The sequence below is a fragment of the Argentina anserina genome, chromosome 3 (assembly GCF_933775445.1).
Source record: "Argentina anserina chromosome 3, drPotAnse1.1, whole genome shotgun sequence".
In the NCBI taxonomy this organism is placed as follows: Eukaryota; Viridiplantae; Streptophyta; class Magnoliopsida; order Rosales; family Rosaceae; genus Argentina; species Argentina anserina.
Genome location: NC_065874.1, coordinates 1,652,854 through 1,665,713, shown reverse-complemented (window position 1 = coordinate 1,665,713; position 12,860 = coordinate 1,652,854). Strand labels below are relative to the sequence as shown.

The 12,860-nt window shown below is 39.1% G+C and overlaps 2 protein-coding genes across 3 annotated transcripts; one reads left to right on the top strand and one right to left on the bottom strand.

Moving 5' to 3' along the window:
• Positions 1-2,756, bottom strand: LOC126786468 (equilibrative nucleotide transporter 3-like). 2 transcript variants are annotated; one of them, XM_050512301.1, is made up of 10 exons: positions 2,658-2,756; positions 2,453-2,506; positions 2,230-2,334; positions 1,896-2,051; positions 1,674-1,817; positions 1,480-1,585; positions 1,160-1,335; positions 913-1,058; positions 525-783; positions 1-429 (listed from the first exon to the last, which is right to left on the bottom strand). In XM_050512301.1, exons 2-10 carry the CDS (start codon positions 2,492-2,494, stop codon positions 319-321), a joined length of 1,245 nt encoding a protein of 414 aa, XP_050368258.1. In that variant the 5' UTR covers positions 2,495-2,506; positions 2,658-2,756; the 3' UTR covers positions 1-318. The 2 variants fall into 2 exon arrangements, with proteins under 2 accessions (XP_050368258.1, XP_050368259.1); XM_050512302.1 differs by lacking the exons at positions 2,453-2,506; positions 2,658-2,756 and having other exon boundaries at positions 1,896-1,981; positions 2,230-2,310.
• Positions 2,757-6,516: 3,760 nt separating this feature from the next.
• Positions 6,517-9,263, top strand: LOC126786466 (uncharacterized). Its single transcript, XM_050512299.1, has 3 exons — positions 6,517-6,663; positions 7,298-7,554; positions 7,635-9,263. The coding sequence occupies exons 2-3, from the start codon at positions 7,320-7,322 to the stop codon at positions 8,696-8,698; spliced, it is 1,299 nt and encodes a 432-aa protein (XP_050368256.1). The 5' UTR covers positions 6,517-6,663; positions 7,298-7,319; the 3' UTR covers positions 8,699-9,263.
• Positions 9,264-12,860: the final 3,597 nt, after the last annotated feature.

The following is a 12,860-nucleotide window of genomic DNA, read 5'->3' as shown; positions in this document are numbered from 1 at the left end:
CTCTGCCATAAACCTCCTTGTGACATTAACAACAGGGTCTTGGTTTCTGAAGAAATATGACATGTATATCTGGGCCTCTGGGCCAGGTACATCGGATTTGGGTGGAATTGGTCGAGATTTGAGCTTATAAAAATTGAAAATACCTATTTACAATTAAGAGTGCATGTAGTTCTTCAAACAATTCAGCATCTAGATATCTAATCTTTCTACCAGTATTCTTAAAACCAATATACATGCACAGCACTTGATAGCCTTCTGGTATTCATCCAAGCATGAGATTACCATTCCAATAGCAACTTTATTTCCTCATTTGGCTTTTCAAAATTTACCATTGCCAATGATCCACAACCAATCAAGTAGAACCCCAGCAAATATGCCACACATAAGACAGAAAGCAAGGACATTGCCCAAGGCATTCTGCTCAGGTCCCTGCAAATCAAAGTAGCCAACAAAAATGTATCAGCAATTGGTCACGAGACAACAGTCATTCTATTCAGTGAAGTTTGTGAAATAATAGTATTTACCGTGTAACCTTTCGGTGCCACTGTCATGAGACAAACAGTAAGATGACCATTGGTAAAACCCAACAATGAGGTGAGCAGGATCATCCAACCTTGGTCAGCATATTTTGCTGTGAAGTAGAATGCAGGAACAAAGAGAAAACGCAGTCCAATTGCGATCATGAGGCCCTTTCTGTTTTCAATCTTCAAGCATGGTATAAGTGGTGTGTATCTTGATATTAGATCCAACACATTGTACATTGCAATCAGAACAAGGGGATACCTGAGAGTACACCACCAGCCAATTTAGTTCTTATATTATAAATGTACGAGAACAGTTCTATACGAATCATACTCATTAGTGTCACAAAGTTAAAATAACAATTCAGGGAATGAAAGTAGTGAGACTTACCATGTGCCCAATTTGTGTTCTCCGGTGTTTTCAAAAAGGAAACCAGGGAAGATCGATAATGTCAGTGCATATATCAGAAACAAGCCGAGTGCATAATCATAATTCTGAATGAATAGTTGCTTGGTGGTCAATCGTTGTGGAATTGCCTGTGAAAATGTGAAATTTCTTAGTAGTTGCAGTGAGTCCTCAAGAATGCACTAACGGAGATCAAAATAATATTTGGTGTCAGATTAAAGTTATGCATTACTTCTATGTCTACTTGTGTTTGGATTCCACCAGCAGCAAGATCAGCCATTACAGTTTTGGAGCCTTCATAGGCTGCCTTTGAGCGGTAGTACTTTACTATAGGTAACTTGGAGAAGTAGCTTGCATACATATATATGCACAAGAACTCGATGAATGTGGAAAGGGCCAAGAACATCACTGCAAAATCAAGAAAGAGTCAATAAAAGTATACAGTATCACAAACTCACTTGCATTATCATTTTTGAAATTCTTTTACCACAATATAAGAACAGATATGGACTGAAGGAAAACGATATCCTGTCTCATAAGAGATCAACATACATGCTCCCTTGCGAAGACCATTATGATACTTCTCAAAGGCAGCCCTTGTAATCAGCCTCAAGGCCGAGGTTAGAGCACCTGATGCAGCCAAGCCAGCAAAGAAAGACTGCAAAAGAAGAATAAGAAGTTAAACCTTTAACAACAAAAACAAGTCAACAAAAATGAAGTTACTAGGCTCTAAGCTGTCAGCAAACCTGCATGAATTCAGGGCGCATCAAGGATAAATCACCAATGACTCCACCCTGAACATGGCCATCCGCAACCCCAAATACACCAACCATTGCACATATACCAATATAAGGTCCAATTCCTCCGCCGCCGGATGCAGCAACATCCACCTATTATTGTAAAGGAGAAAGTTATATGAATGAAGCCATAGAAACCGTGATGAACCGAATGTAGGCAGTAATACTTACTACTATCATCATCAAGGTACCAACAAAGAAGAGGAAGTATCCAACTAAGATCCTCTTTCTGGTATTGACGGTTGCTTCCTTGTATGCTAGTATTCCCATAGAGATAAATGCAAATGGTTGATAAACGAGGGTGAGAACCCTTGAAGGATGGTAATTCTGCCCAAAAAAATAAATTCAAAGTGCATCAGACATTAAGGTTTCAGTATCATAATTCCTGTTTCTTTTTCATGCAGCCTTGCAATCTCAGAAGGGCAATGAAAATCGAACTTGATGACTAATTTGTTTACATAATTGAATCTGAGCTCTAGACAAGTACTGGACACGTGCTGCTTACCGGAAACAATATTCCATAGTAATCTCCTATGGTCAGAACACTGTTCCATGCGACTAAGGACCCTAGTCCCAGGAGCCAACATATTGCCATAGCTTTAAAATGCCCCTGCATATTGCAGTAATGAAATTAAGTTTGAAATTTGGAAAACACAAAGCCTGGGCGAGAAATTTCACAGTCTCATAGCTCATTCAATGAAATAAAGTTCAATGCTTTAAGCACAAACCTCAAGCTTCTCCGGAGCCTTGATCCCATCTACTTCAGTCATGGCTCCAACTCCAGCACAGTGTTATATAAATATCATATAGGCTAGAAAAACTTGACAATTATTCGACTCAAATTACGACTCTTGCTGAGATTGGACAATCTGAAAGTCAGATGCAATTGAAAACAAAGACCCAGCAGACAACAATCTCAATTGTTCTATTACCTGGGTTATGTATATAGAGCTGACTGAAATATGCAACTGGGTTTACAATACTCAGAAACAAGAATAAGTATCAGAGCTGATCACAACCCAAAAACATGACAGCAGATATCGACTATAAGGAGCAATATATAAACCCAATGCCAGAAGACAGAAGCAAAGCAAGGACCCTCACTGGCATATATAAAATACTAAAAGATAAAACCTTGAGAAACATATTTAGCACACAGAAAAGATTGCATATTTATGGAGGTATGTAAAGTACTGTGAAAGCAAAAGAAAATAGTGACATGCAGCAATGGAGTATTGAAAAGTAGAGAGTAGAAGAAAAAGAAGAAAGGTTAAAGGGTTTTGCCTGAGAAGCCAGTGATGCTGATTTTTGGTGAGAACAGAGGAATGACTAATTGGCAAGTGGAGAGAAACAAAGAAGAGAATCCTCAAAGAGAGGTTAACTTTCAGACTTTGAGTAGTATGCAAATTGTTGTGACAAAGAACTCTATTTCTAGTGGGGAGATGAGAGTGTGACACCAAATGGACGTAATTCTAATTTGGTTTCTTCCATAAACAGCAAGGTTTTAATTTTCTATACAGAATCCTTCTTTGATTGTAATTCGGATCTAGAATTGCCTAAACAAACCCAAGAGGTATGTCAATCAATTAAGAATTCTTGGACTATTTCTTGAAAAAAAAAATTAAAACTGGTAAATCATATCCGGCAATATATCACGAATCTTGGAGTCCACAACCTAAATTATTGATCAAAAGACATATACCCTAAAGTCATGGAATCAAAAATATAAGTAAGGATATGCATTTCATTAAACTAAAAGCTGTTTTGTGAAAATTCTTTTTTGTGGAAATTCTTTGAATAAAAAAAGAGATTCCAAGAATCTAAATTATCTAATAAAGAAGATTCACGATCATGTAATTAATTTGTTTTTTTGTTTTTGTAAGGAAATCATCAACTAGAAATACATTTCACCAGGAAACTACTACAAAGATATCATGATACTTGTGAGCATATATATCGGCGATTAATCCTAACGTGGTATAATTACTCTAAGGTTAAGATATCATATGTGCTAATTAATTTCGATTTCTATAATTGAGGGATGGGCAGGATGGTAGGTGTGCACAGTAGGCTGTATGCAAAGCTTTTATTGGGATGTGTATCATTACCATAACTATATACTGTAGATGATATAATGGTGCATTGGTGCTGGTAGGGTTTCTTCCAACTTTTCCATAGCTAATCATAATCAATAAAGCCATGATCAATAAAGCATTTGCATTAACACCATGATTAACATGAGGGGTGTTTTATAGTTTCTCATTTACAATGTTTTTTTTTTAGGAAAGAAGGGGCTCAAAGACCCAAGAACAAACCTGTAGTGGAAAACTTTTAATTGATATAAATTATGTTTGATGATATGAGTCGATTATGTTTGGATGCTTATATACCTATCAAGATCAAGTAGAGGTCAAAAGGTTTGGAAAGGGATTGCCTTCAAAATTTACAAATGATTAGCAAGTGGATGATCAGCCTCCCCAAATTTCGTGTTGTTTTCCCTTTGGATGTGGGAATGCTTGATAACTCGAGTCCAAACCTCATTTTTCTCCGATCACATTTGAAGAAACCAAAGTCATGGCAAGATGGAGTAGATGAATTTAAAGAGTGAGACTTGAGGTGACATTTATTGAGTCCAATATTGTATACCAGCTACTGATTCCTAGTAAAATCTGAAAGTGCGGTGGAAGGTTTATTACGTTGAAATGGTTGAATTCCTCAAGCAAATCCGTAGGACTGAACGGAGAAAAGGGCTGACTCATGATTTATGAACATAGCTTGATCGCTAAGGTATGAGCGCCCAAATGATCAACCCAGCTAGCTACTACCGTATACCTTGGACGAAATAATGACAACCATAGTTAGAAGATCAATCTTTCACAACAAGCACTAACTATTTGAAAGTGATTTCTCATGTTTTTAGTTTTTAACAGATCGCACGTAGAAATCAATGTACACTAGTCATCCGGTCATTACGACTTAAGGCAAACAATTGTAAAGAAAATTTAAGAGTTATTCGAGTAAGTAAACTATAAACACGTTGATCCTTGCATGTCAATTGTTCACAATGGACTTATGAGCAACGGGTTAATGCGTTAATCTAAACAATTTACATATGGGTTAATCTAAACAGTAAACATGGTTATAATCATAAAGTGATGCACTCGCGTTGATCTAACGGTCTGACTTATAGATGATGAGCTCATTTGAGAAGTGGCCAACCCAAAGTTTAAGAGAATCAAATGTGGCCTGAAGCTAGGAAAGTCTGTGATCTCCAAACACCGCATATGCATCCTCGCAAATTACAAAGCCCATTTGTTTGATTACGTTGATGTGGATTTGGTGTACGTATATCGGTATATGTATCTTCAAATGCCTCTAAATACAATCTGAACCTATCTTATTTTGTATTCGAAAATTGAAAGGTCATAACCAAATCAACTAACGAGGACTATTGTATTGGCTAGATGTGATCGACATGCCCACACAACTTGAGGTCACCTGCTGTTTAGCCCTCCTTATTATGTTTTTTATTTTTAAATAAATAGAATCAGACGTGGTTTCTTAGCTAGACTAGATTCCAAATTCTTTAAAAAAAAAGAGGTCACCTACTGTACCAATACATATTTTATTCGAATCCAATGATATCTATTATCTAGATTAATGTTAGCTTTGGTGCAAAGTGTTTGATTTAATGATTTCTTTAGTATAGGAGCAACAGCTGGGATATGTTCAACCATCTGTTGCATTTGAACAAGAAATGTGGAAGATGAGGTAGAACTATAAGGAATTGTAAACATGATCAGATTTGAAACTAGCTAGACATTGAACGCATGAACTTTCATTGCTCTATTATATATATTGTTTGTCTCATAAAGCTTCATTTTGATAGATGTAAGATCAATTATGAAGAGTAGATGTGGTATCCGGTAGGTGATTTTAAGATGAACTAATGAGTGCGTTAGCTTAATCAAAGTCTTATATTTTGTTTTATGATGATGTGATACAAGGCACTTTAAAACGTCTCCATCTCACCGCCCAAGTTAGAAATAACCATAAACGTCCCTTTAATCATTTCCCAACTTGCTGTAAGACACAGACTGGTATTCTATAATACTCATAAGATCCCTGTCCGGAAAATTCATTTAAGTATAATTGGTTTTCGTTTCGAAGAATCGAGAAAGGGGTGGGGGAGGGGGGATGATCATGATCATCATACGAATGCACGAATAATAGTTACAAGCACTACCTTATCGCGGGTGAAATTATATTGCGACATAATACACATTCTTCGAGTTCATGTATAAATGTTTCACCAAATTGAATTACACAATAGATTTCTAAGCTATTATAATTTTTTACACATTGAAATTCATCCAAATCCAAACACAATTGAAAGCAAAACAATTTTGGCAATACTGAGGAATCAGTCCACTGTATCCACAAGCCTCAAAACTCAATCCTCATAACCAGATAACCATGCATCTATTTACATTAACCCATCAATGTCACATACACTTAAATGGAACTAATTAAGCCTTTAGATTTCAAAAATGCTTCCCTCTTTATAAAATGCTTCCTCATGCAGCTCCCTCCTGTGATTGGACAGTGAGCGCATCATTTAGCTAAGCAGTGGGACTAGCATTCTCCCAGGGACCCAGGACAAGGTGATGACAAATCGCCACGTTGCCCTTTACAATCAGACAAGCCCAACTGGCCCCCACGTCACCGGCCTTTTAAACCATATTTGCCCACTTTCACCGATCGAAAGCCTCAACCCCTCACCTCACCTCACCTCACCTACTACTCTCTCTCTGCTTCGATCAAATCTCCGCCCTCTTCTTTCTCTCTCTGCGATCGGAGACGGCTTAGCTCCGATCATAACAGGGGAGGATCGCCGAGAAAGAAATCTTCAAGGCCCGATATCCTCTGCAGTTTACAAGTAAGTTATCGTAGTACGTAGTTCATTCTCGAATTCGAATCAGAATTAGTTCTTTCTTTATGTCAATTTCAGTTTGTGCTATATGAGATATGGATTCAGTTACGTTGGAAGCTTATCATGATGAGCGTTGGTTTTGATTTCTTATAATAAAACTTAGAAGTAATGGTGTTCTGATTTGTGATCACGGTGTTGATCTTCTTCATTATCATCGAATAATTGAAGATATGAAGATCTAGATTCTCTAGACTAGTATCTTCTTTACCCCAATTGGATTTCGATTAGTCTAGTAAGTATGCTTAATGCATAATTATCTTCTTAGCTTAATGCAGCTAGCTGTCTCATAGAATATGACACAATAATTGCATTATAGGAAACACAGTTATATCCATGTTCAACGGCAAAACTAGCATCATTATACTTAATGTCGAAATTAAGTTGATAAATTATTAAATTACGTTAAGGCCAAGAAAGCCCGACTGTGACGTAGAGTTCATCACAGACGCAAGAATCAAAATCCAAAGTACAAGCAGACATTCCTATCCCTCACAAAACGACATGTCGCTCCAAACTACGAGTCATTCCACAACACTAAACCTAAAAAAACTGACGCTTCATAAACTTTCTGTTGTTGCAGAGAAACAGGTCACCCTCGGAGAATGGCGTCACTCCACCCTTCCGAGCTGGACACCGACTCCGTCGCCTCCACTCCGCGATCGGACCACCCCTCCAACGATCAGACACGTGTACGCTTCATGTGCAGCTTCGGCGGGAAGATCCTACCCCGCCCCCACGATAACCAACTCCGTTACGTCGGCGGTGACACCCGAATTGTCGCCGTGCAACGCGCCACCACTTACTCCTCCCTCCTCTCAAAACTGTCCAAACTCTCAGGCAAGCCAACTCAACAAAACTCAACACGATGTCGTCGTTGCGTTCACGTTGACTTTGATTTTAACAGGTTTAATTTGCAGGACTGAGTAACGTGACGGTTAAGTACCAGCTTCCCAACGAGGACCTGGACGCGTTGATCTCGGTGACGACGGACGAGGACGTCGAGAACATGATGGATGAGTACGACCGCGTCACACAGAATCAAAACCCCAAAGCCGCTCGGCTCCGTCTCTTTCTCTTCCCCAAAGGCGACGATTCAACCTCCCGAACTTCCAGCATCAGCTCCCTCCTCGACGGCTCGGCTAAGCGCGAGCACTGGTTCCTCGACGCGCTCAACAGCGGCGCGTCGAACAACTCGCTCCTTCTCGAGCGCGGCCGCTCCGAGGTCTCCTCGATTCTCTCCGAAGTTCCCGACTATCTCTTCGGGCTGGACAACTCCGACGACAACATCCACAACCGCGGCGGCGAGTTCAGACCGAAGACTCGACACGGGGTCTTACAAGACAACGTCTCGGCTTCGGACCCGGGTTCTCCTGCTCCGGTTATCTCCTCGCCGTTTTGCTCCACGTCGTCAGTTCCCTCAATTCCGAACCTCCCGCCGGTGAAGACCAAACCTGAGCCGAAGCCGGAGACGAAGGAGAATCAGGCGGAGGTGTTTGCAGAGACGGCGGCGGAGTTGCCTGTGTCACAAGCAACAGGGTTTTCGGGTAATCCAGGTAATCCCGGGTTGCAATATATCCAGGACCCGAACTATCCAGGTCATGTGGTGCGATCAGTGCCGGTTTATTATTACCCAGCTCCGGTTCAACCGGCTAACGTGCCAGTCCAGCCGGTTCAGATACGGACACCGTATATGCCTCAGCAGTACCAGGCTATACCGGGTCAGATACCAGTCGGGTACCATAACCAGATACCGGGTATGGGCCAGGTTTATGGTGGAGGGTTAAGGCCCGTTGCGGGAATGGAGCAGTATGACATGTCGGGTAGAGTTGTTAGTGATGGAGTGAACCAGCAGGTGTACTATGGGGTGAGGAATGGTGGTGTTGTTCCGCCTTATAATCCGGCAATGGTGGCCCAATCCGGGGAAGAATGGCATGGAAATGGATCGGATGTCAATGCGGGTCGCGCCCCGAATGCTTCTTGACAATGCAGGTAGCTTTGGTTTCTCATGGCTATTCACTTCTATGGTTATTGACTTATTGTGTGTGATTTGTGCTTGGGGTTCATGTAAGTAACTTGTTTTGGGGTTTCCTTGGATCTCAATCAACATTGGTTTGTGAAGTCTCTTTTTAGCTTTTACATGTCAAATTTGGAAAAAGAAAACAAGAAAAAACTATAGTAATTTGGGAGCTTGCTTGAGAATATATTCATTTCTCACAGAGGTTTATTTGCATTAGGCCCAAGAAATTAAGCTTAATATATTACAGCATTGTACGATGCTTTATGCTGGTAAATAAGTCTAAAATGCGAAGTGTTGAACTTTTACTAGCCTTGATACTTGCCATCGGTTTGCCTCATTGGACATTGTCGACAAAAAAGTTATATGATCTTTCAATCTCCTTGTTAGTAGAAGTTTTCTTGTGACGAAACTCAAATTTATTAGGATGGATTTTACATCAGTTAGATGTCGATGTATCGTGTATGGTCTATAGAAGTATTCCAAAGTAAAGCTAAAAACTTCGCTTCTGTGGTGTAACCAAGTCACTATTTGATGAGAATGAATACTATTTCCCAGATTTTGCATCCTAGATGATCGAGTGACTCAGTGACAAGTGTGAACCATTGTTCACCATTGTACCTGTATTTTCATAACTCGAGATATTTTAATGTGTCGGGTTTTAATCTCAAAAGTCACCGTACAATTAAATATAATTCACCGATTTATTGTTGAGTTGGTTTTTGTTTATCACTGTTTTGATATGAAATATCAAAACGCTAGCTGTCTGAGTGAGCGCTTCGGTTGTTCCCCTTATGACGTCTATAAATCTATAATGGTGGTCCGGTGGAGTATGGACGGTCGTCTCTATCAGTTGGACTCATAAATTTGCTCTCTGAGCTATTAGGCCCAGAGGTTCCCGACATTTATTTGGGCCAAGAAACTCCTAAAGACAACTACAATTCTTTTGGTCGTCCATGAAGCGAAAGGAAATGTCACATGTTTTGTTAAGAAAGTAGTAGTATTATGAGGTTGAATATATGGGCGCCAAAAATTTGTCTCCGGCATCTTTCTCTCATTATTCATGATTTTGTCTTTTTTAAGTGCAGAAGGCCCACCGGAATCTTGGCTATCTCTTACACAATTGGTCCAAAATGACATGAACCATTTGTTCACGTGGCGTTCACACATTGTTCATATAGGATTGCATGGCAATGACATTGCCATATCGATCTTTCACAACTCTTCTACCATCATATCTTATCAGTAATTTGAAAAGCAAGAGGTTCGACACTAGAATTTAGAACGTCTTTGTTGGACGAGTCTCATAATAAGAAGTTACAACGTCCCATCATGTGACTCGCTCGTCCAACTACATGCACAATATCTTATCTTCAACAAACAAAGGTAACTTGGGGCATAGCACCTCTACCTCTTATTCAATAATTCTAACACTAACTAGCTCGTTTGTGAACTTGTGTGAGATTGTCGGTCGGCTAATGAAACCAACCCTCTTCAAAGATCGAAGCTGGGGCGCGCAGCTGAGAAAAAAGGGAAAGAGAAAAGTGGAAATTGACTGGTGTTCAAGTCGATGATGAATCCAAATATATAATAATTAAAGGTACATCGCAGCATGCATGCAGCATCTGCGTTTGTTTTCATGATCTAAGCTTTATAAGATTGCTTTCTCTTGCACCAATGCTTAATTTCTAAACCCTAATTAACGTCGACACAGAATGTGTATTCACAGTATTCGTATTCATATAATACCTATATGCCACTGCCAGCGGATTCCAAATCTCCAACAAAGCAGAGCAGACAGAGAAGAAGACAGTAACTAGGAAAGCAAGGCAACTGCAAATTAAGGAAAAGAGAAGGATGCTGGGATTGCTGGCCTACGAGCCACATCAAAGATAAACATAGAAGGAACATTTCCAACATTATATACATAAATACCTCTTTGTCTAGCTCCATCACATAATTGCATATATGTCTCTTTCATCGAATTTTTCATATCTGTATACAGTAACGCAACGTGTGTAACCCAAAGTTTGAATCGTATCTAGCCAATTGCAAACTAAAGTGGTCGGGTTTCTGGAGATTTTGGAATTGACTGATATGAAGATTTAGAATGACTAGCTAAGTTTATCCGAGCCCGTGAAGATGGAGTACGTACGTAGGTAAAGTATATGGACCCTGCCTTAACTTGGCAAAACATGCATTTTTGCACATTGATGTGAAGAATTATTTGATCGGGTTAGGGACAATGCGAGCAGTGCGGAATGCTACTTTTTTGGACTACAGCTACCTAGCTTGCTTCATCTCCGATCGATCGATAGTCACTAGCAGATCTGAATCGATCTGCTGCTATCCTCCTATATCTATGTAGAATGAGAGGCTCAAAGTTCACTAATCTGGAACAGTCTGCTTCTGCAACTTGATAAATGTTTGTCTCTACAGCTTCTGTATTCGTTTCAGTTAATTAAATTTAGCACATGCATTAGTCAATAAATTTGGCATTCTCTAATGTTTCTTAATCTCCTAGATTTAGTTAAACAAATGTATTACTCATGATACTCTAGCTGATTAATGTATGACACAAGGACTTCTAGATTCGATCATGACATCTGACATGCAATTGCAAGTAGAGCTTGCCTCAATGGTAATCTTTAATTTGGTCGGTTATTGCGTTGATATATACACAGTCCCTTTCTAATTAGGGCCTTCTAATTATTGAGTAAACTATGACCATTAGCTTTTAGATATATGTGTCACCAAGATTTACATTTTTTTTCACCCCTTAATGAGATTAGTAGAGGAACTTATACTACACATATATATTTGTATGGTTGTATGATATATGTACATGCTTTATATGATGCCCTATGAGCCATAAATAGCTTTCTAATCACTAGTCGCTAGAATTCTGTGTATGTGCATAACATATATGCGTCTAAAGTAAATAATAATCACAGATTAGTCAAATAACTACGGAAAACTACCCTACAATCTAAACCCTAAGGCCATAACCATAAGAAAGGAATGAATCAGTTAATCTGAAGAGCCGAGTTCTACCCAAAAAGAAAAGATTCAAGTTCTTTCCTTCTGATCAAAGAAGATAACAAGAAACATTAACATTGTCACCCGAGATAGTTTTTCTTCCACATCTATTAGGGTTCAGAATGTATATTCACTTAAACAAGAAGGCCTCACATTGAAAACGAGGACATGAACCCAAGCTGTCACCCTGCCATGACAAGGAAAGACCAAGCAGTATCACGGTTTCCATACACATATACGTATCATCTTTAACTTTAAGAGACCAATAATTACGATCACAAAAATACTTTACAAATTTAAATTTGAATTGTTTGTGTGGTTTGTTTTGCAACTTCCATATATTATACTTGTCTTCATCTTACATTGAAGTCTCATGGGGCTAGCTTAATAATGTTACATGGAATAGAAGGGAGCCTACTTTAGCTGTCTGTTTTGTACTCCTCCCGCATATATAGAACACCATTTTCACTTCATCAGCCTTCTGCGATAGTTAAAATCGGACATGGAAGGAACCAGAACCAGCATTGTTTTGGAAAATTTCTTTTTGAATTGCGTGGTGGGGTTTAAAGTTTAAACTCCAACTGAGAAATTTCTATGAAACTGGCATCCATTTTGGTGCGGGGTTTTCTGGTTTTACATATTTATCACTTTACTCATTTCAATATCATACAAACAGCTTCAAACTTTAAATTTACGTCAATACAATTTATTGCAACAAGCGTGAGTCACATGTAGGAGGTGAATCACAAGCTCAAATGGCCCCCAATTCTGCAGAGAAAAAAGAAAATTGAAGACTCAATATGATTGAATTGACTACAAAGATTTCACCATTGGTTTCAGTTTCAGGTGAGTATCAAATAGCTTTAGGGTCCAGTAGAAAAATTAATGAACTTTCGAATCAGTTGATGACAACTCTGATGAATTGGTTGTGAAAGTAAATGACTGCAGCAAAGGGTAGCTGCCCCAATAATATGTGAGACACGTTGTTGATTGACTACTATATATAGTCATCTATATATACTATTGTTCAGTACATGCATTAAGAACACCACCAACTATATATACTTAATGAAAGATATCCTAGTGAAGG

What these genes read in the sequence shown, in the direction of transcription:
- LOC126786468 (XM_050512301.1), bottom strand. Translation starts at nt 2,494, where the DNA reads ATGACTGAAGTAGATGGGATCAAGGCTCCGGAGAAGCTTGAG. An exon ending in TGCGCCCTGAATTCATGCAG is followed by an intron (nt 1,586 to 1,673) that starts GTTTGCTGACAG and finishes CTTCTTTTGCAG; the next exon opens with TCTTTCTTTGCTGGCTTGGC. An exon ending in TGGTCTTCGCAAGGGAGCAT is followed by an intron (nt 1,336 to 1,479) that starts GTATGTTGATCT and finishes TTGATTTTGCAG; the next exon opens with TGATGTTCTTGGCCCTTTCC.
- LOC126786466 (XM_050512299.1), top strand. Translation starts at nt 7,320, where the DNA reads ATGGCGTCACTCCACCCTTCCGAGCTGGACACCGACTCCGTCGCCTCC. An exon ending in AAAACTGTCCAAACTCTCAG is followed by an intron (nt 7,555 to 7,634) that starts GCAAGCCAACTC and finishes TTTAATTTGCAG; the next exon opens with GACTGAGTAACGTGACGGTT.